The sequence below is a fragment of the Physeter macrocephalus genome, chromosome 17 (genome assembly GCF_002837175.3).
Source record: "Physeter macrocephalus isolate SW-GA chromosome 17, ASM283717v5, whole genome shotgun sequence".
NCBI lineage: Eukaryota > Metazoa > Chordata > Mammalia > Artiodactyla > Physeteridae > Physeter > Physeter macrocephalus.
This window is the reverse complement of record NC_041230.1, coordinates 51,940,792-51,968,391: the sequence shown is the minus strand read 5'-3', so window position 1 is coordinate 51,968,391 and position 27,600 is coordinate 51,940,792. Positions and strand designations below refer to the sequence as shown.

The following is a 27,600-nucleotide window of genomic DNA, read 5'->3' as shown; positions in this document are numbered from 1 at the left end:
TCCCACGTGCCGCGGAGCGGCTGGGCCCGTGAGCCGTGGCCGCTGAGTCTGCGCGTCCGGAGCCTGTGCTCCGCGGCGGTAGGGGCCGCAACAGTGAGAGGCCCGCGTACCGCAAAAAAAAAAAAAAAAGAATATGCAGCTCAGAGGTGCTTTTTCTGCCTTTATTCAAGTGAACGACCTGTGATGGTCTCTGGGGAGCAACACTCCGTAATTCAAACGCCTCCATTCTTCCCAGGGAAGAATTGTCACTCTGCTACTTTTGACTGAAAGGATGGCCCTTGGAGGTCACCTGATCTGACCCGGAAGTCGTGTTCTTCCTCTTTATTGGCTATAATTCTACCCTGGCTCTAGAATGGAGTATACACTGTTCATGGTTTGCAAATAAAGGAAGCTGCTGCCTTGGGCAGGCCGCAGGCCCTTCTGGGTCACACGCTGGGGCTTCTGAGGAGGAGTGAGAAGAGCCAGGCTCTGTGCAACCCCTGTGTGAGCTCCCTGCCCAACCAAGGAGGGAGCCTGTGTTCACTCCGGCGAGCTCTTGCAGCCCTGAGCTGGGATACCACTTGCTCTGTTTTTTTGTGTTTGTGTTTGTTTTGTTTTGGTTTTAATTTTATTGAAGTATAGTTGATTTACATGACTTGCTCTGTCCTTTTTTTTTGGGTCTTCGTTGCTGCGTGTGGGCTTTCTCTAGTTGTGGCGAGTGGGGGCTACTCTTCGTTGCTGTGCGTGGGCTTCTCATTGCAGTGGCTCCCCTTGTTGCGGACCACGGGCTCTAGGCGCGCAGGCTTCAGTAGTTGTGGCATGAGGGCTCCGTAGTTGTGGCTCGCGGGCTCTAGAGCACAGGCTCAGTAGTTGTGGCGCATGGGCTTAGCTGCTCTGCGGCATGTGGGATCTTCCCGGACCAGGGCTTGAACCCGCCTCCCGTGCATTGGCAGGCGGATTCTTAACCACTGCGCCACCAGGGAAGTCCCACTTGCTCTGTTCTTGATTTGCCAAAACCTACTCTCATGTGTTCGATTTGGGGAAAGTAACTTACTCTCTTCTTTGGCGCTTTGTAACTACTCATTACCCAACAAATGTACATTGCGGACCTACTACGTGCCAGGCACTCTTGGTACTGGGGAAGTTGGGGGATCCAGATCACAGAGCTTACATTCAGTGGGAATGCAGGGGTAGCTAATAGACAAGCTAGCAAATCTGATCTTTTCAGAACGAGATGAGTGCTAAGAAAATGAAACGAAGCAATGGGCCAGAGATGGATTGTGGGGAGGCCACTGTTAGCCAGGGTGGTCGGGGGAGGCCTAAAGAGGAGGTAATGCTAAGGCAAGATCTGAATGTGGGTATCTGGGTGAGGAAAGAGCCCGGCAAAAGGGGAGGCCCTCAAACCAGACATCCGATAATGGTCTAGCTTCCAGAATATGTAAAGAACTCTTACAACTCAACAACACCAAGACCCATAACCCAAGTAAAAAATGGGCAAGGGATTAAAAAAAAATTTTTTTAAAAATTTATTTACTTTAGGCTGTGTTGGGTCCTCGTTGCTGCACGCGGGCTTTCTCTAGTTGCGGCGAGCGGGGGCTACTCTTCGTCGCGGTGCACGAGCTTCTCATCGCGGGGGCTTCTCTTGTTGCAGAGCACCAGCTATAGACATGTGGGCTTCAGTAGTTGTGGCTCGCGGGCTCTAGAGCGCGGGCTCAGTAGCTGTGGCGCACGGGCTTAGTTGCTCCGCGGCATGCGGGATCTTTCCGGACCTGGGCTCGAACCCGTGTCCTCTGCATTGGCAGGCGGATGCTTAACCACTGCGCCACCAGGGAAGCCCTGGGCAAGGGATTTGAATCGACCTTTCTCCAAAGGAGACATACACGTGGCCAGTAAATACATGAAAAGCTGCTCAGCATCATTGTCATTAGGGAAATGCAAATCCACCCCCAGTGAGGTATCGCTTCACACGCACAAGGAGACTATAATAAAAGGTGTTGGTGCAGCCGCCGTGGGAAAGAGTTTAGCACTTCCTGAAAGGTTAAGCCTGGCTATTTCATGCCTTAGTATCTACCCGAGAGAGATGAAAACACACAAAAATTGGTACATGAATGTTCACAGCGGGGTTATTCACAATCCCCAAGGTGGAAACCACCCAAATGTCCATCAGCTGATGAACGGATAGACAAAATGTGGTCCATCCACCAATGGAATATTACTCGGTCATAAAAACAAATGAAGTACTAATTCGCGCTATGACATGGGTGAACCTTGAAAACATGACGCTCAGTGAAACATTATGCTGAGAAGTCAGACCTAAAGGCCACATGTCGTGGGATTCCATTTATTTCAAGTTTCCAGAAGAAGCAAATCCATGGAGATAGAGAGCAGATTAGTGGTTGCCAGGAGTGGCGACGGGGGACAGGGGGTGACTATTCCTGGGCATGGGGTCGCCTTTTGAGGTGATGAAAATGTTCTAAAATAGACAATGGTGATGGTTGCACAACCTTGTGGATGTACTAAAAACCAATGAATTGTACGCTTGAAAGGGGTGAATTTTATGGTATGTAACTATCTCATTTTTTGTGTGTGTGTGTGTGGTACGCGGGTCTCTCCCTGCTGTGGCTTCTCCCGCCGCGGAGCACAGGCTCCGGACGCGCAGGCTCAGCGGCCATGGCTCACGGGCCCAGCCGCTCCGCGGCATGTGGGATCTTCCCGGACTGGGGCACGAACCCGTGTCCCCTGCATCGGCAGGCGGACTCTCAACCACTGCGCCACCAGGGAAGCCTCAGTTTTTAAATTGCTTTGAAATTGGTGTCAGAATCAAACTCTTACCTGTACTTTCCGGACCTGGGCTCGAACCCGTGTCCCCTGCATCGGCAGGCGGACTCTCAACCACTGCGCCACCAGGGAAGCCTCAGTTTTTAAAACATAAAGAAGAAAGGGGGTAGGACTTCCCTGGCGGTCCAGCGGGTAAGTCTCTGCACTCCCAATGCAGGAGGCCCGTGTTCCATCCCTGATCGGGGAACTAGAACCCGCATGCGTGCCGCAACTAAGAGTCCACGTGCCGCAATGAAAGATCCCACGTGCCGCAACTAAGACCTGGTGCAGAATAAATAAATAAATAAATAAATTTTGTTTTGAAAAAAGAAAAGAAGATATGGGATGAGGGGGATGACAGAAACCCAGCAGGGTGGTGGCCTTGCGTGTGCAGGGAGCTGGGGTCAGAGGACTGATTCTGCCTGAACGGCATGCATTTTATTCCCAGGACTTTTGTCCTACGACCTTGCAGAATTTCGCCTTGGGCCTTCCTGTCGTTCCTTCCCACGTCCACATTTGTGGTTCTGCCTGCCACTTTTCCCTCCATGTCAGACCTGCTTTTCCCCACGGCCCCTTTCCAAACCCACGCGCCCCAGACACGCTCAGCCCTGCCCCTCGTGCTCCCACGTGAACTTGATCATCTCCCGGCTCTCATTTCCCGCTGCCTCCGTGTGCTCTGAAATAGTTACGCACATCCTTATCATCATCACACTGTCTGGCGTTTTTAGTGTCGCTGCCTCTGTGCCAGGTTCAGTTCTGAGCCTTTCCACAATTCTGATGAGGACTGACAGCCAGACACAGCACCGGACCCACGGCTGGGATTTCATCTTCAAGTTCAGCGCCTGGCACCAAACTGGTGCCCCGGAGATGTTTCATTGCCTGCAGCTGTTGCGTCGGACGTGGGTACTTAAAGGACAGCGGAAGGTCTGTCTTGGATGTTCATGTGCGTTAGTAACTGAGAGAATCAATAAAAGAGTGAGTTGACACAGTTGTAAATGTGTGGGCAGACTCCAGGGCTGCGAGTGTCGACAGCTACGGGGATGAAAACCACTTGTGTGTCTGTCCCCACCACTTGGGGGCTCTGAGGCAGGGACAGAGAACCTATCAGAATCTATCCCTCAAGTTGTTAACGTGGGCCCCCTTCTTCCTCATTACCCTGTTAGCTGGATGAACTCTCGGTCATCCTTCAAGACCCGGTTCAAACGTCACCTCCTCTGTGAAGGCTGCCCTGATCACCACCCCCACAGGAAGAGTTAATTTCTTTCTTTCTTTGATGTTCCCATAGGCCCTGTGATGCCTCGCGGCTATGGTGCTAACTTCATTGTGTCCACATACTTAGTTTTTCTTATTAGCCCCGCTAGATTGTGTATTTTTTGAGGGTTCATATTTTGTCTTATTCAGCAAAATCTTTGAACCAAAAATTGTCAACAAGTGTTTATCAAATGACTAACTAACAGCAATGGAAGAAACAGCAAAACAATAGAAAGTGGATACGAGAATGCAGAGCCTTGCACGCCGCGGCATGTAGTGCTCAGGCAATCAGACACCGAATCCTTCAGTGTCTTCAGAGTGTCTCGTTGTCAATGCTGCAATTATGTACTCAGAGCCTCCAGGAACTGGTTGCAGCCGCTGTTCTCTAAGTCAGAAGGTGAAGCCAGATGTAACACACTGACTTCCATTTAAGGAAGTAAAAGTAATCCTTAAAAAAAAAAGTTATGGTGCTTTGTCACTGAGGGAAAACCTTTCGCTATCCTGATAATTTGGGTCTCCAGATCAGCCCATTCCCTGAGGGTTCTACCAAAGTAATCATCTTTCTTTTCCTCTGGCTAATCTGTACTCCATTTTCTTGTGCTCTCTGTCAAACTAGGAAAGCTGGGTCATTCATTTCACGAAAATGCAACGAGGAAGGAATCATTTGAGAAGTCTACTGCTTTGAGGAAGGGGTGGGACAAAGAATCAATGTGCATAGACCGTGTGATCTCACATGCAAGGACTGTATACACATCCATGGAGCCCTTGTCCTCCGTGTCCAAGAGAGAGAGGACATTTAGCGCTTCCAGGTCTTTGTCGCTGCCTGGGCTCCCACATCAGCAGCTTGCTGGAAATGAAGCAGCTGTGGCTACTGTCCAGCTGTCCCTCTACCCCAGGCGGCAGGATGTTTGAATTCTTTCCTGTTTCCTTTCATGCCCGCTCTAGGGAGCTTGCTTGGTGGAAGCTGACAGCTCAGCTTTTTGGCGTGTGGATTGTTTTTTCCCTTACTGAACCTTATTTGCATAACTTCTTAGGGAGTCTATATAAGGTAAGGGCAGCTTCAGCCCAGCTCTGGGGCAATTTCCTGCTGTCTCCTTCCCCCTTTCTTTTGTCTTGCTCTGAAGTTCAGTGTTGGACGGAAATTATGAAATGATTACTTCTCTCTCTCTCTCTTTTTTTCTTTCTGTTGACCAGTAGATATTTATTGAGTGCCTACTATGTGGCTGGCGCTGTGGTTTGTGCTGGGGATATGACAAGAATTGGACAGATATGAAAGCAGCTAAAGAGATCAAAGGACTTGCACCCAAAGGTTTACTTAGGTGCCACTTAGGGAGTTTACTAGGGTTATTTAGGTGGTGAGGCTTTTTTTTTTTCTCGCTTGTTTGTGTTCCTAATTATTCTACATCTAGTATGTGTTTTGTGTGTAATGAAAAAAATTGTTCAGAGCATTTGCAAAAGTGTGAGGAAACCTCACACTGCTTGACTTGTGGCAGATCCTCTGTCTCCTCTGGGTTTTGTCCTCCAGCCAGTGCCAGCTTTGGGAAAAGGCAGAGGGGAAGACAAGGGTCTTTTCTGGGAGAAGGTGGGGACCCTGGATCAATGTGGATCTTGTGTCAGGGTCACCGTGGTGAGCATACTGGGTGTGTGTGTGTGACCAGTCAGAATCTGTCCCTCAGTGATTCTGAGCCTCAGGAGATTTGAAGTGTGGGTGGGAGGGGTGGGGAGAGGGCAGGAAGTCATTAAGAGCTTGGTGGGGATTATGTGCCGTTCATAGTTTTTGGGAAATTTATTAGAGCAGCTCATCCTGGTGGCCTTGGTGATTCCAGATAAATCTGAACCCCCTCTTTTCTTCACCCCTCTTCCCATGCCCTCTGTGGTCATCTCTCCCTCTTTGTGTCGTCCTATTTCCTTCATATCCCCCCACCTCCTGCCTTACCTCTACTCTCTTTTCCTAAGTCCCTCCCTCCTTTCTAGCCCTAGACTGGAGCTGGAGGAGGGAAGAGATGGGAGAAGGGGAGGGGGTGGTAAGGGCAGTTGATACAAGAGAGAGAGGGAAATGCAGGGTTGAGGGGGGATAGAGGAGGGCCGGGGGAGGAAGGGGCTGCAAAGGAGAGAATGCCTAGTGACCACTGCCGGCGTTTCTTTATTTTTCTTTTTGGCTGCGTTGGGTCTTCATTGCTGCACGCGGGCTTTCTCTAGTTGCGGTGAGTGGGGGCTACTCTTCATTGTGGTATGTGGGCTTCTCATTGCGGTGGCTTCTCTTGTTGCGGAACACAGGCTGCAGGCACGTGGGCTCAGTAGTTGTGGCTCACAGGCTCCAGAGCTCAGGCTCAGTAGTTGTGGCTCGCGGGCTCAGTAGCTCTGGCGCACGGGCTTAGTTGCTCCGCGGCATGTGGGATCTTCCCAGACCAGGGCTCAAACCCGTGTCTCCTGAATTGGCAGGTGGATTCTCAACCACTGAGCCACCAGGGAAGTCCACTGCCGGTGTTTCTGAGCACAGTTCTGCCAGGCAGTATCCCAGGAACTTTTCATGCAATGACTTTATGCTGCAAATTAACTTACGTAGTCAGTGAAGGCAAGGAGCCTTGAAAAGAGGAACAGGACTTTGAACCAAGTGGGCCCTGCCTGGGGTCTCTAGGTCCTGAGGGGTCCTTAGGGCTGTGGCATTGACTGGTTCAGGAGCTGTTTCACACTGATAACCCATCCTTGGCCCGTGATGAGGCTTCACCGACCAACCAAAGGGTCAAGTTCTTTTGAGAGTGGAGTTTTATGAACGCCCTATGAGGACCATCTCTTCATGAACAAGACTCTCACCGAGCGAGGGAGGGGAGGGTGTCCACAGTCCCGAATTGGGGCCACCTCAGCGAAGGTCGGAAGGCAGGGGGCGGTGGTGTTGATGGTCCTCGGGGTCGGGGCTCCCAACCTTGCTCTGTCATCGGTTGATGGCTCCCCTGAGATGGGGCTCTGTGTGGTTTTGTGATGCATTTGGAAATCGTTGTTAATGATGGCTTATGTCAGCAGACATATAGAGGTCACAGAAAAACTCCCTATTACCAGTACCGTAGCTCAGCAGCTCTTTCTCTAAATACTGCTCTTCTGTCTTGGGCTGTGGGATTCGGGGGAAGGGGGAGACTCTGCGGGGACAGTCCCACTGGTCTTTGATGGGGAGATGTTCAGGGAACCACGCCTAGATGCCTCAAATTCTGTAAATTCTAGTGTTGGGAAGACACACCATACGGGAATCTCCTTTACAAGATCAATTCCTTAAAATAAAAGGTGCTGGTGGGGAGGAAGTGGGTGAGGCTGAACTCTGGGCACTTCACCTTTTCTGCCCATGAGACGTTTTGTCTCACTCCCCTTCCCGGCCACGGGAGAGTGGTTCCTCCGACCTGAAAACCCCATCTTCTCTTCTCACCTCTTCCTCTAGGTCAGTGGTTCTCGGGCTTTGGAGGCACCAGAATCCCCCAGGGGCTCGTTCAAACTCGCTTCCCAAACTCTATTCGCAGAGTTTCCGAATTCACAGTCTAATGAGTTCCTGGGCGATGCTGTTGCTTCTGGTCTGAGCACCACACTTTGAGAACTGCTGCTCTAGATGTAATCAGAGAAAAGGAATGTCTGGCTTATCACTTCACCTCTCTGAGCCTCAATTTCTCCATCTGTGAAATGGGATCGTGAGCAGTGCTGACCGGACAGAGAGGTTGGGATGGACAAACGTGCAGCTACGTGTAAGTGCTTAGGACGGCGCCTAGCGCGTAATAAGTGCTTAGTAAACAGCCTCTGTCCTCTTCAGGACCCTTGTTGGTCTTATCTGTGCCCCCTAGTGCTTGGCACTGTGCTTGACACACAGTAAGTCCTCAAGAAATACTCATGGGACGAGCGGCCACATGACTGTGTGTGCCTAGGAGGGCCCTACTTTGAAATCAAGCAGAGTGAGCGTAAGTTTGGCAAATACAGAAAGCCAGCGGAGAGGCTGGAAGGCAAGGAGGCTGTCCTGGTGGAGGGATTTTTTTTTTTTTTTTTTTTTTTTTTGACCACACCGTGCAGCTTGCGGGATCTTAGTTCCCCGACCGGGGATCGAATCTGGGCCTCCTGCATTGGGAGCATGGAGTCTTAGCCACTGGAACGCCAGGGAAGTCCTCGAGGCTGTCCCGTTGGGTTTGGCAGTTAGGAGGCCACTGTGGACCTCGGAGGGCAGTTTCACCAGACAGATAGGGATAGAAAAATAGTCACCATCCCCATCAGGCAAGCCTTTCACATCTCTCTCTTTTTCATTTAATCCTCACAACCAACTTGAGAGGTAGGTATTTGACCCATTTTGCAGATGAGGAAACTGAGGCTCAGAGGCATTCAGGAATCTGGTCTCATCACAGAGCTGGTATGAAGAGGGTATGAGTCTCTAATGGATTCCAGAACTTGGACTCGGGCTGGATGCTGTAGACCAGCATGATGAGGCTGAACGGCCAGGGGGGCAGCAGGTGTAGACAGCTGTGCTGGGACCTCTCCCAGAGGGAGCGCAGAGTGTGTGTCCCCTGGTGTGAGTCCTGGGCCCGGGGGCCCCCCACCAGGGTTGTCCAGGGCTGCACCTCCACTTTTCAACCTCAGACTGGAAAGGTGTGCCACTGGCCCATTGGGGACCAAGTGCCACCCCAGGGGTGACAGTGACCCCAAGTACCAACCTTCTTCCGGCCAGTTTTGCCATCCTAGTGTGTATGTGCCCACACATGCATTCACACACACTCACGAACATGCACACACAGACACACACACACTCATATACGCATATGTGATGGGATCAAGCTCTGCCTTCCAGGTGACGCACCCATGTGCACATCCGTGTTTGGTCTGCCCGGTTTGTTCAGAGGAAGGATGTTAGCGACTAAATGAGAACTTCCTCCTGCATTGACGAGTTGGAGGTCAAATGGGCTTAGGACCTCCTTCAGGATGCGTGGGGGACAGAGGTCTGTGTGGGCAGCTGTGAACATGTCACTCAGACCAACAGGTTTTTCATCTCAGACTTTCAGCTGACTTTTCACTGTCATGCCAAATCCCGAGTGGCAGACATTTGTAAGCAAAACGTGACTCTGGGATTTTCAAAAACGTCAGCAATCTTGCCGGCCAGACCATTGTCAGATAAGCACCGAACAGGCACCCAGGAAAGCAGTCTCTCCGGCCTTGATAATTTAAATGACATTGGCCTGCAGTTCTGGAAGGTCTTAAAAGCCAGCCAGGTTCCCTGTGTCTTTGGAGGTGGGCATGAGACTGACTTATCGGACATCTGTCTTGTGCCAGGTCCTGGGCTGGTACTTGGGACACATGGTTTGTAACTTTCCCACTGAGTTTGGCCAGTGATGGGGTGGTTGGGATCCAAGTGTGGTCACGGGATCCCAAACGACCAGGCTGACCAATGAGGAAAAGGGAAATAGAGTGGTTGCCATGGAAACAGACTGCGAGTTCTTTTGCTGGTGTTGTCTTAGCCTTAACAAGGCGCGAGGCATCTGAGGTGTGGCCCGCCTCCCCCTCAAGTCAAGACTGCAATTTAATTAAACACTTTGGAGCTGGTTCTCCTGTTCCTCCAACCACACTGGGAACAGTGTGCTGGCTTCCCAAAAGCGGCCTCGCTGCTCGGAAATGCTCGGGAACGAAAGTCCTGCACCGGCTGTGCGTGGCTGCGAGAATTTCAGTTCCTCAGCCCGGACAGCCTCGTTTCCTGTGCTCACTTCCCACCCGCAGCTCTGCTTGGCAGCTCAGGCTCCGGGGAGAAGGTTCTACCATGTCGGGCCAGCATCCTATTTAATCCTCATGGCCAAGGAAGGAGGGAGGTACAAAATTACCCCGATTTGGAAACATCCTGAGTGTCCATCCGTGGATGCATGGATGAACAGAACACAGTGCGGTCCCTCCATACAATGGAATATTATTCAGCCAAAAAAGAATGAAGATCTTGCTACCACGCGGATGAATGTTGCCAACATGCTGAGTGAAAGAAGCCAGACGCAAAAGACCACATAGTGTAGGGTTTCATCTGTGAGAAATATCCAGAACAGGCAAATCCAGAGACAGAAGACAGATTAGTGGTTGCTTAGGGCTGGGGGAAGGGGTGGGGGGTGAGAAGTGACGGCTGGTGGGTAGGGGGTTCTTTTGGGGATGACGCAGATGTTCTGGAATTAGATAGTGGTAATGCTTGCACAACATTTTGGATGTACTAAATGCCGCTGACTTCTGTGCTTTAAAATAGTGAATTTTTGTGGTGTGACTTTTACCTCAATAAAGAAAAAAAATGGGGAGGACCCAAAAAATCACCCCATTTTACAGATGAGGCAGCGAGGCTCCGATGTTTGGGGATTAAGTCAGATTCCTCCGGGACTAAGAGATGGAGCTCACAGGGTCTCCTGTCCTTGGACTTTTCCTTCCTCACTTCCCACAGCCAGTTGGTCACCAAGCCATGTCAGTTTGGCCTGTGAAGTGTCCCTTACACCGGTCTGTCCTCACTGCCTGACCCCCCGTGGTCAGGTCCCAGGATGGGCACCCACCAGGCTCCCATGGCTGGGTGGGGCGGTCCCCTAAAGCAGGGGGGCTGGGCAGACACACCCCCGAGATGTCCTAGCCCTTGGCTTCAGGCTGGCTTTGTCCTTGGCATGTTACCTTGGGCACATCACACAACCTCCCAGCCTCATCTACCAAACGGTGGTTTGGATGTTGATGGGGGTGACAGTGATGCCCCCCCGACCCCGCGGCCCACCTCCCAGCATCCTTATAAAGACCCAATGAATACTGACCCGTAAACCGAAAGGCGCTGTGCCAGCGTGAATGGCGATTATGATCTGTTTCCTTTAAGAAATGCCCGCATGTGGAGTTTGGATCAGGAGTCGGTGGCCTGCCAGGGCTGTGTCTCAGCTCCCCTGGTCAGATGGTTCCCCCTTAGACAGCGTGGCTTGTTAGGATGAGCTCGTGCTTTGAGGTACTAACCAGCCAGTGTAGTGGACTGTGTCTCAATTACACTGAGAGGGCTGGTGGCCTTGGATCTTGGTGAGAACCTTTACTTTGTGTGGGATTTGGCATGGAGGCACCCGGAATGATTCTAGGAAGAAAGCCACCTTGATTTAAAAAAAAAAAAAAAAAGCCATAAAACCTCAAAGTGTGAACCTTTGACCAGCAAAATCAGTATCACCTGGGAGCTAGTTAGGAAAGCAGACCCTGGGGCCCTATCCCAAACCTGCCGAATCAGAATCTGCATTTTAGCGAGAATCCCAGGTGATGTAGGCAATGCTTGGGAAACACAGCTCGATGGGTCATTGGGTCACTGAGAAATCCTAAAGCCAGCGACGAAAAGCCATTTGAGAGTATGAGCTGAATGAAGCGGCAGGTGCAAGATGCATGACCCCAAACCAGCAGCATCCCGTGTACCAGCCGTCACGGGGCGGGGCAGGGAGGGGGGCTGGGGGAGGGTGGAATGAGATTTCACCGATAACTGCAATTGACACGTGAACTATTTAGGCATTAATCTGCGTAAGGATATGTGATGCCCTCAACAAAAAGTGCGGGATTTTGGTGGAAAACACAAAAGGGTCCCGATTAAATGGGGACACAAAGTATGTCTAGAATTTGTTCTTACCTGCGGGCGGTTCTGCCCCCCTGGGGACGTTGGGCAATGGCTGGAGGCGCTGTTGATTGTCCTAGTGGGCCGGGGGGTGTGATACTGTCATTGAGTGGGTTGAGGCCAGGATACTGCTCAGCGAAGGCCCCAGCACGAAGAATGACCCAGCCCCTAATGACTAGAGTACCGAGGTGGACACCACACACACACACACACACACACACACACACACACACACACACACACACACACACACGTCACTTTCAGAACTCAAGAATACCAACTGATATTTTGGTATGCACAGCAGCAGAGGATGGGGGAGCTTAGCACAATGTACTATGACAGAGATTCTGAAGTGATGATGATGAGATTACTGGTGTGGCAATGACACAGACTTAACTGTAGATCCGTCGGCCAGAAAAGCCCCCAGAGTCATTTTAATAAAAACAAACATATACCATATAACAAGCATAGCATACCCAGTGGAAAAATACTCAGAATTCTTTTTTTAAAATTAATTAATTAATTTTTATTTATTTATTTTTGACTGCACTGGGTCTTCATTGCTGCCCGCAGGTTTTCTCTAATTGCGACGAGTGGGGGCCACTCTTCATTTTGGAGCACGAGCTCTAAGCACGCAGGCTTCAGTAGTTGTGGCACACGGGCTCAGTAGTTGTGGCTCACGGGCTCTAGAGTGCAGGCTCAGTAGTTGTGACGCACAGGCTTAGTTGCTCCACAGCACGTGGGATCTTCCCGGACCAGGGATCGAACCCGTGTCCCCTGCATTGGCAGGCAGATTCTTAACCACTGCGCAGCCAGGGAAGCCCCAGAATTCTTTATGGGCCTAATTGTCCGGCCATAAGCTAGCCATGCCCAGTGGACCCAGAGCTATATCCCAGACCAGAACAAGGGCCACCGTCTTTGTTTCCTCCTCTCCTTCCCACCCCAGCCCAGTTCCCATCTCTCCACCGTGTGGCTTTGCTGTTCCAAATAGAGCCTCAAAGATTTGGGGTTAAAAAGAGTCGACGAACTTCTGTTCCCTAAATCAGATTCAGAATTTGAGCCTTGACTGTATGGGGGAGGGGAGGGTCGCAGGCATGGTAGTCAGAGAGGCCTGGCCTCCGTCTGCCTGTGCAGCCTCGGGAGTGTCACATGGCCCTTCTGTGCCTCCACTTCCCATCTGTGAAATGGGCGTCCCAGCCTGTGGCACTGTTGTCGAGACTGAGCGAGGGAATGTTGGCTCCTGCCGTGTGGCTCTGGGCACCCTCGTGGCCCGGAGCCCCTGCTGGGGATGTGGATTGGGGGCGTTTTAACCGAGCACCGTGCCCTCCCTTTGCCGTTGGTGCAGATGACGTCCGATTGTTTGCCTTCGTACGCTTCACCACCGGGGACGCGATGAGCAAGAGGTCCAAGTTCGCCCTCATCACATGGATCGGCGAGAATGTCAGCGGGCTGCAGCGCGCCAAGACCGGCACGGACAAGACCCTGGTGAAGGAGGTGGTGCAGGTAACTGTCCTTGTGTTCTTTTAGGTTCTTTTAGGGGGTGGGGGTGCTGGTCACATCCCACAAAGGGTCACCATCCGGCAGGGACACAAGGGGCTGGGCTTGGCTCCTTGGTCTGTGACTTTGAACGTGTCATGCTACATTTCTGGACCACTAGCACCACTGGTGAGATGTACCCCAAATTGCTGTCTGGGGTGGTAGCCGCATTTGTGATCCTGACCATCAAATACTAGAAATGTGGTGGCTGGTGTCTACCTCTGGGGGTGGGGCAGAGGGATGACCAAAATGGCACCACTTCCTGATTGGGTGATGGGTGACTTCCAACTGTGGCCATGAGGACCCAATGGGAGAAGTCACGAGCGCTCTCTGAATGGTGTCTAGCACACAGTAGGTGCTCACTGGCACTTGGTGAATGAATAAATGTCAACCTATGGGCACCAGCAGGGGTTTTATGATGACTTTGATGGCTATAGAATGACAAAGGCTATATCAACAGTGGCAGAGATTCCGAGTCTGGGTAGCTGGGCGTTGGCCATGGCTGACTTACTCCTGTGTCCCTATTAGACGGAGAGGAGGAGGAAAAGGTGGGTGTACCCTTGGTTTTGTCTCTGAGCTTCTAAACAGTTCTACCTGTAGAGCTCCCCATTTTAAAGTTTTTTTTCCATTCTGGACATAACAAAAATGGACATTAAGTGATTCATCTGGGGCTAGGACACTGGGTCATGCTGAGAAAAATAAAATCCAAATTCCAGAAAGATAAACTGGGGAAGAGAGGTGGAGGGGAGATAGTTTTCTCCTTGCCAAAGGGTTCTCCGTTTTGCAAAACAATTTCCTAAAACCCATGTTAGGTAGGTGGTAGCTAACGGGTATAGGGCTTCTTTTTGACGTGATGAAAATATTCTAAAATATTCTAAAATCTGTGGTGATGGTTGCACATATCTGTGAATGTACAAAAGGAAGCCATTGCATTGTAAAAAAACCAAAAACAAAACACACACAGACACAGAAATCGGCTGTGTGCATTGTGGTGTCCTGGATTGGATCCCGGAACAGAAAAACTGGTGAAATCGGAATGAAGTCTGGGGTTTAGTTTAGTAATCACGTTCCAGTGTTGGCTTCTTAGCTGTGACAAATGTAGCACGGTAACATAAGATGTTAACAATTGTCAAAATGGCCGGTGGGGTACATGGGAACTCTTGGTATTGTCTCTTGCCACTTTTCTGTAAATCCCCGACTATCCCCAAATGAAACTTTTATTTAAAAAATAATAATAGGAAAAAATCGTCCTATCATTCCATTCTTACAGTGTATTTTTCCATCTTCGCTACGAGTTCCACGGGGGAGCTCACCTCTTCACCTTGCTGCGGTCACAGCCTGTGAATCACGCCCTAATCAGCTTCTTCTTCTTCTTCTTCTTTTTTTTCTAACATAACATAATTACATAAATTATGTAGCCGCAGAGTCTTTGTAATGAAGGTTTTTCTGGCGGCTGGGCGTCCCATTTCACAAGCGTACTGTGAGGTACCGAAAATCCCCCTGGTGTTGACCTCTTGAGCTGCTTCCAGTTTTTATTGTTAGAAATAATGTCCTAACCAGCATTTTAACACATGCAGCTCCTTTCTGGCATCCACTGGATCGTTTCTTTAGAATATGCTTTTAGGAGATGGGGGTTCCAGATCATCAGAGGGGTGAGGATCACTTTAAAAACGTAGAGGCTGTCAGATTACCTCCTAATGGGTTAGCGCTGTGCCTGGGACATAGTAAGTGTTCAGTACATATCATTTACTTCCTATCCTAATCAGCATTACCAGTGAACGCTGCGGTTGGTACCCTCTGCAGCACCGGCACCCTCGCTTTGGATGGCCACCTACTCAACCCCACGGGCTATTTTTCTTCAGGACAGTTGGGGGTTTTAATGGTTAACGAGCTTTCCAGGGTCTCCTTTATGGCAACAGAATGGAAAATGCAGAAGAGTGCATGTCCAAGTCCCAAGGTCTCCTGTTGGACTCTGCCCTCCACACTTAGCCCTCTTGTTGGCCAGCCAGGAGAACAGGGCACACAGGGAGATGTTTGCTGGGCTGCGTCCAGTGGGGACAGTCTTTTGAATCGTGCAATGCTCCTGTCTTCTTTCCATTTTTAAGATTGTGGTAAAATACAGTAACGTGAAGTGTTAGCCCTTTTGGTGTACGGTTCAGTGGCGTGAAGTACATTTGCAGTGTTGGGCAATCATCACCATCGTCCGAAAGTTCCAGAACTTTTTTTTATCGCCCCCAAAGGAAACTCTGAACCTATTAGCAGTCTGCAGAGTTCTTTATATATCTAGAACTCTTCTCAGTTTGGCTCAGTGGGTTAAGAGGGTGATTTGGGGAAATATGATTCTTTGGTAACTTCAATTGGGAGTATTGGTTATAATTCATTTGTTTGCGAACTCAAATACATTGCAGCAAAAAGGGGAATTGCTTGGCTCTCTGAACTGGGAAGCACAGGGGTTGCCAGCTTTAGGTGTGGCTGGATCCAGGGCTGAAGCAGTATCTTCCTTTCATTTCTCTTTCCTCTGTCCTCTGGATTTGGCCTCCCGTGGCCTCTGTGCAGCAGGAGAAATGGTCCAGGCATGGTGGTTCTTCTCGGTCTTGATCCCAGGGGAAGAGAGAGCCCCCCTCCTTCAGTGTCAGTCATTCCCTTAAAATGATCCAGTTGGCACATCCTGTGGACCAGGCAGGTGGGGTCTCATGATTGGCAGCTCCGATTGTTAAAAGAAAGGGATGCTTGGGCTTCCCTGGTGGCGCAGTGGTTGAGAGTCCGCCTGCCGATGCAGGGGACGCGGGTTCGTGCCCCGGTCCGGGAGGATCCCACGTGCCGCGGAGGGGCTGGGCCCGTGAGCCGTGGCCGCTGAGCCTGCGCGTCCGGGAGCCTGTGCTCCGCAACGGGAGAGGCCACAACAGGAAAGGGATGCTGGTAGATGAAAAGCACAGACGTCCCCTCCGGTGGCGGGGGTGGGGGTGGGGTGGGGTGGGGGTGGGGGCGGGGGCGGGCAGGGCCTCTATCTTGAACTGCAGGTGCAATTTGATATTTTGACCATTACCTTTGGCATTTTCCACCTCTGCATTTAAAAAGGTTTATTCCCCGAAGCTATCACAGGACCCCACATTTATACTACAGTTGCAAATACAGCCGTTAATATTACAAAGGGGTCGATTTTACTGGCATAATGGTATTTTCTGACAGTCACTAAAATCATGGGGATCCTGGTGTCCCAGTTGTCCTCTCTGCTTAATGGGGACTCAGAACAGATGTTCTCTAAGGGGACTCCAGATGGACCATTCTGGATTCCGTGTCTTGGGGACAGGATCACATCCCTAGCTGCCTTTTACCACAGTTTCCATGTGAAGAATAAATGGATTGAGTTTTAGTTTCAGATTACTCGTAACCCTTGGTTTTTGTAGTAATAAAAACAATATACCCACATCCTTATGCTTTGTATGAGATGTAGACAATGTAAATTAATGTAGAGACATTGAAATCAAGAGGAGCGGATCTTTACGCCACCTGCCTGCTTGTGGGCAAGTCTCTCTCCCTTCTTGGGCCTCAGTTTCCCCATTTAAAAATGAGTTGGATGAGTTGACCTGCCGTGTCGTATTCTGTTTTGATTTATTCTGAAATTGTTTCAATTTTTATGGGGTAGTTTGTTTGTGACGGCACATTACATTTAAATGAACCGTACTTCACTTTGTCGGACAAAGAGACAGTCTGTAGTGTCGTGGTCTGGGGTATAGCCGTTTGAACCAGATGGGGTGAGTTCAGATTTCAGCCCCGCCATTTACTGTATGGCCTTGGGCAAGTTGCTCTCCTCTGGGCTTCACTCCCCTGATGGCTAAAACTGGGCTGGTATAGTGTCTGACTCTTGCGGTCGTTGTGAGGATTAAATGAGCAACTATACGGAAAGCGCTTAGAACGATCTCTGGTTAGAGGCCTGGAAGTGGGGCTCTTATGACTCCCAGCTGTCCTGTTTAGACAGCACAACGTTGCACAGCTTTCTAGGCTGTGGAGCCCGGGACACTTGGCATGAATCTTATTGTTGAGCCATCCAGTCTCATCCATCAACAACACGGAAGGGTCCCGAGCCTCACCCACCCTTACTGGTGCTGACTTCAAACAATCCAGACTCCTTCAGGTGCCAGCCTGGGGCCTGCGCACAGGTGCATCAGCAAGGGGACCCCTAACCTTAACCCTAACCCTAACCCAGAGCAGTGATAGGATTTGCCCCGAACCCATGGCTGACAAGCAGCAGGCCCGGGGCTGGAGCCCAGAGGAGTTAAAAATCGGGAGGTTTGATTCTGGGTCTCTTTAGTCTGTGTTCAGAGCCGGGCTGAGATCCTGAGCTGCATCTGCGGCTGGTGGAAAACAAGACAAGACCAGCAAGGCCACGGGCAGTGACGGGTGCTGGGCTGGGCCACGGTGACAGCCGGACTCGGGCCCTGGGAATGTGCTGAGTGGACAGGGTGCGCGGCTGCGTCCTCACAGCCGTCATCTGCTGCGCAGAAATGCCCGGCTGGTGCCGGCAACACAACACCCGTCCCATTGTTCCGGCGCCTCTGTGGGATGACAGGGGCGATGCAGTCACCTCCCCCCGCCCGTTAGAGATCTGCCGCGCTGGGCCAGGCTGTCTTGCTTTAGAGCAGACTCGGTCGCTGAAGCATTGTGCTGGCCTTGTGGAATCGCTATGTTCACGCGGTCCTTTTATCTATTTTGTATTTTTTAACATCATATGAATGCTCACGGAGCCAAGTAACCAGAGGTAGATCTCCGCTTTCAGCGCTGGGAAAAGAACGGCAGGGAGTAGTGTTTCCTCCAAGGAGAAGTAGAGGCGGGAAGGACGGGCATGTCAGTGACTGCATGGAATCATCAGTGTAGTGTATCCTGATGGCCTCTGAACCCCGGGAGCAGGGCTGGCTTACATTCTGGACCCCCTCCACCCCCAGGGCCAGGACCAGATGTCCTAACTCTCCTCCAGGAGGGTCGTGTTTGTGTACCAGTGTGGTAGTAATATTAATAAGAGTTTTATTGTGCCGCTACCACATGCCTGGCGCTTTCAAGGACTTTCCACACATTAAAATGATTTCTTCTTCACAACAAGGACAGTCCCGTCATTATCCCCACTTTATAGATGAGGAGCCTGGGGTCCGGGGAAGTTGGGGAAGTTGCTCAATGTCCCCTGTGCTTGCAGACTGGCCCCTGGGGCCCTGACTCTGTCACTTCACCCCACTGCATGTTTCCCAAAGTCCTCTAGCACTCTGAGAAGGCTCTGAGAAGTTCTGCAGGAACAAACCTCTTACATTTATTTTTTAAATTTACTGATCTGGTTCTCAAGCTCCTTGATGGTAGAACCTTTTTTTTAAACTGGAAACTGAACATCATTGCACAGTGTTTCTTTTTTTAAAAAATGCTGCTGTGTCAAATGGTAGAGATCATGGGCTTAAGGAGAGTGAGACCCAAGTTGATATTCCAGCTCTAGCAACTTTTCATCCTAGGACCTTGGACAAGTAACTTTATCTCTAGACTCTGCTCTCACTTATGAAAAAGAGACTGTAAAATTTCATAGAGCTGTTGGAAGGATTAAAGGAAAGTAAAGGATGTGAAAAGGTCCCTCCTTTTAGTGACCGATGAACTCCTATTCCTCCTTCAAAACCCTTATTCTTTACCCCATTCTCCTACCAGCCTCAATCAGAATTAATTGCTCCTTTATCTGTTTGTACGATACTATGACCCAAATTCCATGAATTATAATTAAGTGACCCTAGAAAGTAATCTCAAGGGCAGGGACCATGGTCGCTTTATTTGTATTTCTCAAACCTAGAAAAGTACTAAACCGGTGCTAAAAAGTGAAGAAAAACAGATCTGTTCACTTAGGCTCTAGTCTGTGTCTTATTCTTGGTGTATTCCTAGGACAGAAGCTAGTAAATGTTCAGTAACTGCTCTTTGGGCTGAATTAAATTGTGGAAGCCATTTACACTCAGGGAGGGATTTGGGGGTGGATTGGAATTTCCAAAGGCTCTGCTTTGTGTCAGTGAAAAGCAGAGGTGAGAGCTGGTTGGGTCAGCCGGGAGAACCCACACACTTCTGTGTCATGAGATTTACAGGGCGGCTGCTCCCCCTTGCAAAGCATTAGTTGCTGCCTGGCCCTCGGGGGACCAGCTTTGGCGCTTCATCCATCTTTAAAGGGTTTCAGCTGTTTGTTTTTACAGGGAGTTTTATGCTTCCTCAAGCCCGTGGTTTGTGGAAAGGCCCTTTATTCTTCTCAGAACCAGAAAGGGCCTTTTGTGCTGATGCGTTTCACCTGGGCCTGGGCTCAGGCAAGGGAGCTTTCCCGTGCTTGTGTCCTTTATTTAACACAAATATAAAGCTCCCAAGCGGCCTGTGAACGGTGGAGCCAGGGATCATGTGTGGAGGGGCAGGTGCCATTATATACCCAATATACAGATGAGGAAACTGAGGCTGGGAGGGGTGAGTCCTCAAGCCAAGGTGAGTGTCAAGACAGAAGCCAGCTGGTGGGGCTCAGAGACGGCTTTAGTGATGGGAAGGGCAGTGGGGAACCTGGGTCTTTCAACCAAAAGCCCTTGGGAGAGGAAGACGCCCAAGCCCTGAGCCCAGCGTGTAAATGGAAGCCGCTTTCACAAGCCTGCTCTGCCAGTGGGCTGTGGCCGGGTGCCCATCACTAAACCCCAGACGGGTCCCAGCCCTCGGCCAGCTGGCCTTGGCGTGGTGCCTGCCTGGTTGCCCCCCGCCAGCTGGCCTCCTGATGTCCACACGGTGATTCCCAACACTGTCAACAGCAGACAGTTTCCATGCTCTGGGGATGCCAGATTTAGAGTGTGTGCAGATCTTTACTGAAGCAGCCCAAACGCTGAGTCCAGACAGGTCTCCGTGTGTGGCACGCACACCCCACGGTGCTTTTTGGGGCTGAAGGCTGCCTATACTCTCTACGTTTGCCTTTCAGATTTTCCCTCCCTCGTTCTCTTCCCTTGCATGGACCAACCCCACTCTGTCCTTGTCATAGTTTGTCCCTGGACATCCTGCCTTTTGAAAGACCCTCCCAGAACAAGCTCCAGGCTCTCTGTTTTCTCCCCCTTGGTGGTTTATCCCAGGGTGGTGTGGTTTTGAAAATGGTTGGGACAAAATTAAGGACCTAAATGATGATCAGCCGCACAGCGATTTCTGCTCATTCCCCTGGAGCCCTGGCCACGTGGTACATGTTATTACAAACGTGATTAATCATAGCAGAGGTACAGTGTGTCCTTTCATGTAACATTTCATAAATGTTTTCAGTTTTCATAATTTTAATGGCTGAATACTATTCTGTTAGTGAATGTGCAATTACATGTACGTGTGTGTGCGTGTGTGTGTGTGTGTGTGTGTGTGTGCGTGTTCACTCTCCTGGTAGAGACCTTGGCGTGGAGTTAAACACGGGTTTCGGTCCCAACCCCAACCACTCACCATGTGTGCGACCTTTTGCCGGCTACTTTACTTCCTTGAGTTTCGGCATCCTCTGAAAATTGGGGATGATAATATCTAAACTCATGGAATTGTAAAAATTAAGTAAAATACTGTATATCATAAGTGTCTGCTATGTATGAAGTGTTCAATGTAAATACTACTTACTTATTTACCCAACTTCTGTTGACAAGTGGAAGCAGTCTGGTATTTACTGACAATGAACATCTGTGAGTATGTGTGTTGTAATTTAAAAAAAATTCTGTTGAGGGCTTCCCTGGTGGCGCAGTGGTTGAGAGTCCGCCTGCCGATGCAGGGGACGCGGGTTCGTGCCCCGGTCCGGGAAGATCCCACATGCCGCGGAGCGGCTGGGCCCGTGAGCCGTGGCCGCTGAGCCTGTGCGTCCGGAGCCTGTGCTACGCAACGGGAGAGGCCACGGCAGTGAGAGGCCCGCGTACCGAAAAAAAAAAAAAAAAAAAAAAAAATTCTGTTGAATTATTCCTTTGGGAAGAAGCCCCCAAAGTGGGTGTCACTGAGGAACAAGAAATACTAAAAGCACAATTTCAACCAGGCAGAAATTGAAGTCCTAAACATTAATATTGTTTGTCAAGTGATCGATAGCAGGAGCTATTTGGAGGTCTGGGTTAAGGGTTTTGAGGTTAAGTCTGGACTCAGTGGGGAAAGTGCCACGATTGATTTGTGATGTCTGCCATGGATACTGGAGGAGAGAGCAGAGTTGGTTTCCCCTATTCTTACCATCCCTGATCTAGATGGAACCATAGTCAGAAATCGGGCAGAATGGAGTCAGGGCTTCTGTAAATGTCCATGGTCAGGAAAGCAGGGGGTGTCAGAATCCAGGCAGTCACTCAAATGCTGAAAAGGTGGGTGGCCCTGCAGGGGTCAGGTTCAAGGCATAGGGATGGCTGCTCCTATTTGGTTTGGACCCAAACCTACCCCGGCATGCTATAAGACATCATGCTTTCCCCCATCCATCTGTGTTGGGCAACTACCTTGTGTCCACTCGAAATGCCCCCACATTTCTCTCTCTTGTCCTTTGTCCTCTCCTTAGTGAAATAGGGTCGTGTCATTTCTGCCCTGTGGTGGTGACGCAGGTGCCTGTGTTCCCGAATCTGTCAAACACTGGACCATACCATTTTGATCTATTTGTTTTTCCCTTGTCGGTGGTGACTCATGCCAGTTACAAGAACCTGTTCTTTTTGAGTAAATTACACCTTGCTGGAAGGATTTTTAAAACCCTGGTCTCTGAGGTGCTGTAGAATAGCTGTAGGAGGGAAGCTGTAGGGGACCCAGGAGGGGTTGGCAGGTTTGATACTGTGCATTTTCATCAGGCCCATGTTCCTTGGAGGGTGCCTTTTCTCCTAGCAAGATGCAGGCTGCTGGGGACGAACTGCTTTTCTTCAGCACACCAAGGTCTTTGGTTTATAATTAATCTTCGCCTCCTTGGGGGAAAAGATACAATATTGTGGCCAGCATGTGTCTCATCCACCCCCTGTCCCATTTCATACATGTGGGAGGGGAGGTTCCATCCCCCGTTTTTTTGCAAGAGTTTACTAGCACAAGGCCTCCTTTTCGAAAGGCATGCTGTAATCCCAAAGTTGACAGTTCTGTGCCAGTTTTCCCCATTGCTCCTTGGATTCTTGTGTCCAAGGTGGAACTTTGTCCCACATGCTCTGGAGGCTCAGGTGCAAATCCACAGATGGCTGGTGGGGAAAGGGCTGGCCGAACCTGCCTTCTAGAACCTGTGAAAGAAGAAAGCCCTCTTCTTTCACAGAGGTGGAAACCAGGGCCCAGAGCCATTGATGGCTTCCTTCGGGGCATTTCAGAGTCCCCTGGTTCTCTTTCTCTGCTCTTAGACTCTCAGAGGGACCTGTAAGTACCAGATTTTGACTTCCCATGGCCTAGGAGAGTGTCTGGCGTATAATAGGTGTTCAGTAAACATGTGTTTATTGGAAGAACGAATTGCATTAGCTCTCATTGTCTTTGGATACAACGAAGGTCACCTTTCCTCCCCGGCCCTGCCTTGTAGAGATGTGTTTTGCTGGCATCACAAACTTAACTGTCAAAGACTCCCACTCATTATTTTCTTCCCAGACCTTCCCAGCACCCGTATTCTCTGCATAGGGTAGCTACCCACCATGGTCCTAATGTTGTAGGTAGAAGACCAGACACACTTCTACCCCAACAGGCTTCTTCTCTGTCCTCCTGCCTGTGGCTAATCCTACACACAGCTTTTGGACGAGCAGCTGGTTAAAAAACCTGTTATCAAGCTGTCTTCTTTCTGCAAGGGCAGGGAGAGCCAACGTCACTACCTCGCTTATTCCGAGGAATTCTCCAGATTTCCCTTCATTAAAAAGTAAACAGTGGGGATGGAGAAATCAGTGTGGGTGAGAGAAGAGGAACTAGCCACTCCCTGTGCATTTGCTCTGAGTGTTTCAGAAAACTTCTTTATAGCTCAGACTCCCCTAACAATCTTGAGAACAAAGGTAACCCAGGATCATTTAAAATATTACCTAATCATTCTTTTTTTATATATATAATGAATTTTTCCTGTTTCCACACAGCTTTTATTTTTATTTATTTATTTATTTATTTATTTATTTTTATTTATTTTGGCTGCGCTGGGTCTCTGTTGCTGCGTGTGGGCTTTCTCTGGTCGTGGCAAGCGGGGGCTACTCTTCGTTGCGGTGCGCGGGCTTCTCATCGCGGTGGCTTCTCTTGTTGCGGAACACGGGCTCTAGGCACACGGGCTTCAGTAGTTGCGGCACGTGGGCTCAGTAGTTGTGGCGCATGGGCTTAGTTGCTCCGCGGCATGTGAGATCTTCCCGGACCAGGGCTCAAACCCGTGTCCCCTGCATTGGCAGGCGGATTCTTAACCACTGCGCCACCAGGGAAGCCCACCTAATCATTCTTGAGCACTTCCACTGCCCACTCATCCGATCCCCACAACCAGCCCTAGGATGTAGGTCTTCTTATTGTCCCTGCTTGCAGATGAGGAGACTGAGGCTCAGGGCGGGTAAGTTTCTGGGGAGGGTCAGGCTGCTGGAGATGCGTATGGACAGCTGTCCCTATTTGTAATTTGGCACAAACTACTCCTAGCACGTTTTAGGACTGAAGCTGGGGTTTAAACCCAGGCAATTGGGAGCCATTTAAAAATGAAGTGATTTAAAACCAAGGATAGGAAAATACTTCTACACTTTTTAAACCAGCCTTTCAAATAGATTCTTGACTAGGTACAGAGCCCCAGTTCCTAACCCCAGTCCTTCCCTGGAATTGCCCTCCTTGGAAGCAGACCAATGTCCATCTTATATCTTTGAAGCATGAACTTAAATGCCCCTGAGAAAAGTCACAGGGACAGAATGTGTCCTGAACTTGATTGGTGTGTTTCCAAACCACCTTGGAGTCCTTTTTAGCTGGATGAGGCCTCTTCCTTTGAGAAGTCCTGCACTGGCAGAAAAGGGAGAGACCCTGTCTGGAGGCTATCAGCCAGGGACACCGAGTTCCCAGACATGAAGATCTTTCTAGAACCACAGGTGACAGTGCCCCCAGACTGGCATATTTTGCTTTGAAGTCTCTGGCCTGTGGCTTTGCTAGCCTTGAGGGTATGACGGATGCTTACATGGGAGGGACAGGCAGGCTGGAGCAGCCTACCGGGTCGGATGCGGAGAAGTGAGGACCTGCCCCCAGGGCCCCGAGGTGAGGCTGCTGTGTGCCCTGGGGTGAATTGTTTCCCCTCTCTGGGTCTCCTACTTCTTCTCTATCAAATAAGAGGGTGAATGTCAGGGTTTCAAAGGCTCTTTCAGCTCAATGTCCCCTGTCCCCCCTCCCCCCCACCTATTTTTGTTAACCAAGGTATAACGAACATAGAGGAAAACGCACGAATCTTAGATGTACAGCTTGATAAATTTTTGAATTTTAAAATTTTGAATTTTTGTACGTACCCATGAAACTACTGCCCAGATCAAGACGGAACATTTCCCACTCTCCCTGCTCCGCCCCCAAAGGCTCCCACTCCCCCACTCAGATCGGCTCTAATATTTTATGGTTAATGAGTCTCCTTGACTGAGCACGTTATTCTCTCAGGTTCTTTCCTGTTCTTTCTAGACCTGGGCTGCCACCAGCCACGTGTGGCTGCAGAGCACATGAAGTCTGGCTTGTCATACTGCTACTATGTGCCATGCCTATGGGTAAAATACACACTGGCTTTCCAAGATTTAGTATGGGGCACAAAATGTAGACATTCCACTGATGGCTTTATATACTGATTACCTGTTACAATGGCAATATTTTGGATATAGAGTTAGATCAAATACTATTACAATGAATGTCACCCGTTTCTTTTTCACTTTTTTTCAATGTGGCTACTAGAAAATTTAAAATTCCCTACGTATTAGCATTGCTCTGGGCCCTGCCGGTCTCCTTTCTGGAGAAAGGACTTGCCGCCCCTCATCTTGCAGCCCTCGTGTGGCCTGCCTCTGCCCCAGGAGGTGTTGCCTGGAGGATGCCAGGGACAGTGGCTGAGAGCAGAGGTGTGAGCATGGCGGGGAGGTGGCCCTGCTTTGTGCAGATGTGTTCTTTGTGGTTTTCAGCGCGGGCAAGTCCTTGCAGGCCCCTCAGGTCCCAGGCGTTGCTCCCACATCAAAGTCTGGCTGTGTACAGAGCTGTTTTCACTCTGTTTCTGCCTCTTTTGGAAAACTCACACTTAAGCCCACTCCACAGAGGGGGCGGCGTCTCCCTTGGCATGTCAAAGGTCTGCTCTGTGAGAACCCTGGCAGGAACAGAGGTGGAGGAGTGTACAGTCATTTTGAGTTGGGTTGAGACTGACTCAGACCTTTGCGGGACTTTTTGCAGAGTCCACACCCTGAGGGGAAGCATCGGCTCACCTTTGAAGCCTCTGTCCCCCCAGCATCCTGTGGTGGAGGAGGCCCACCAGGCCTGCCAGGACCACATCCACGTGGCCGGCCACCTCCTGCCTGCCCTCTGGAGGGCAGGGGCTGGTTCCTACAGTGGGGATGGGTGAGGTTGCTTTTCTCTGTACTTTTGTTTGAAAGAATCATTTTTTGGCAAATCTTTTGGTTTTAAACGTCTCAGATTCTCAGGTATATAGGGTTTGGGGCTGCTTTTTTTGCAATTTGAGACATAGCTATTTTTTTAAGGTAATTGTGTTCATTTACGTTTATTGTTATGTTTCACTGGGTTCTGCTATCCTGGTTTGCTCCTTCTGGCTATGATTCGATTTCCCGTATACCTGTGGTTTGAAGGTGAATTGTGCTCTATGTGCACTTACATCGTGGATTTCTGAGATCTTATCAAACTTCTTCTTAATCTAAATTGTCTAATGGCTAACAGACACAAGCGTGAGTGTTCTTGTTTCTCTAGATTGCCATATATAGCTACCACAGGGCAGAGGAACTTTGGACTTCCTTCTGTAGGCGTCTTGGGCTGTGGGCTTCCTCCTTCTGGTCTGCTCTTTGCCCCTCCCCCTGCCGCTGGGGCTCAGGTTGAGAAACACGTGACTTCTGGGTTCCCCTTTCTGGTTCTGCCATTCTCCTTGTGTTCAATGGGGTGCTGATGACTTATACAGACGCTTAGCAGCACAGCATGGCAGGCTGGGAGTAGAAAGGGTTGGAAGGATGTTCGGTCATCTCCAAGCCCAGCTGGCAGATCTTATCTTTAAAAAAAAAGCTAATATACTGAGGGAGGATTAAGTGAGAAAATGTGTGAGCCTGTACCTGGTACGTATTAGTTACCTGATAAATATTAACCTCCCATTTCCTCCTTCCTGTTAGTATTCTTGGTGGCTTGGCATGGCAAACGTTTGGTCTTAATATTGTAAAACTTGACCTTGAGAGTGCCTCTGGTTGAGTCGTTCTCCTTTTTTTCCCTTTCTCTTGTTTTTTTTTTAAAAATTGAGGTGAAATTCACATAACATAAAATTAACCACCATTTAAAAATACACAACTCTGGGGCTTCCCTGGTGGCACAATGGTTGGGAATCCGCCTGCCAATGCAGGGGACACGGGTTCGAGCCCTGGTCCGGGTAGATCCCACACGCCGCGGAGCACCTAAGCCCGTGCGCCACAACTACCGAGCCTGCGCTCCAGAGCCCACGAGCCACAACCCCTGAAGCCCACGCACCTAGAGCCCGTGCTCCGCAGCTAGAGAAGCTACCGCATTGAGAAGCCCGCGCACCGCAACGAAGAGTAGACCCCGCTCACTGCAACTAGGGAAAAGCCCACGCGCAGCAACGAAGACCCAACGCAACCAAAAACGAGCCTGCGCTCCAGAGCCCACGAGCCACAACCCCTGAAGCCCACGCACCTAGAGCCCGTGCTCCGCAGCTAGAGAAGCTACCGCATTGAGAAGCCCGCGCACCGCAACGAAGAGTAGACCCCGCTCACTGCAACTAGGGAAAAGCCCACGCGCAGCAACGAAGACCCAACGCAACCAAAAATAAGTTAATTAATTAAATTTTTTAAAAAATACACAACTCAGTGGCATTTAGTACCTCACAAATGTGCAGACACCACCTCTACCTAATTCCACAATATTTTCATCACTCCTGAAGGGGATGGTGACACTTTTAAGAAGTCCAGCTTTAGAGTCAGCTGTACCTACTAGTTGTGTGACTTTGGGCAGGTGTCATAATCTCCAGCCTTTGTTTTCTCATCTTCACAATGAAAATAATATTGATCATTTTGCAGGATTTTTTAAAAAACAGCTTTATTGAGGTATAATTTACATACCACAAAATTAACTCATCCTAAGTCTACAATTCAATGATTTTTTAAAGTGAATTTACAGAGTTGTGCAGCTATCACCACAATCCAGTTTCAGCGCATTTCCTTTATTTTCTGCTGCAATCTCTAGCTCCTAGAAACCATGAATCTGCTTTCTCTGGATTTGCCTTTTCTGGACGTTTCGTATAAATGGAATCATACAATATGTGG

At 49.8% G+C, this 27,600-nt stretch overlaps 1 protein-coding gene across 1 annotated transcript in view; it reads left to right on the top strand.

Moving 5' to 3' along the window:
- The window catches only part of COTL1 (coactosin like F-actin binding protein 1), a 45,541-nt gene that overhangs the window by 15,241 nt on the left and 2,700 nt on the right, over positions 1-27,600 (top strand). Inside the window, exon 3 of the mRNA XM_007122804.4 lies at positions 12,990-13,147. Coding sequence (XP_007122866.1) covers positions 12,990-13,147 — 158 coding nt within the window. The remainder of the gene's footprint in view (positions 1-12,989; positions 13,148-27,600) is intronic.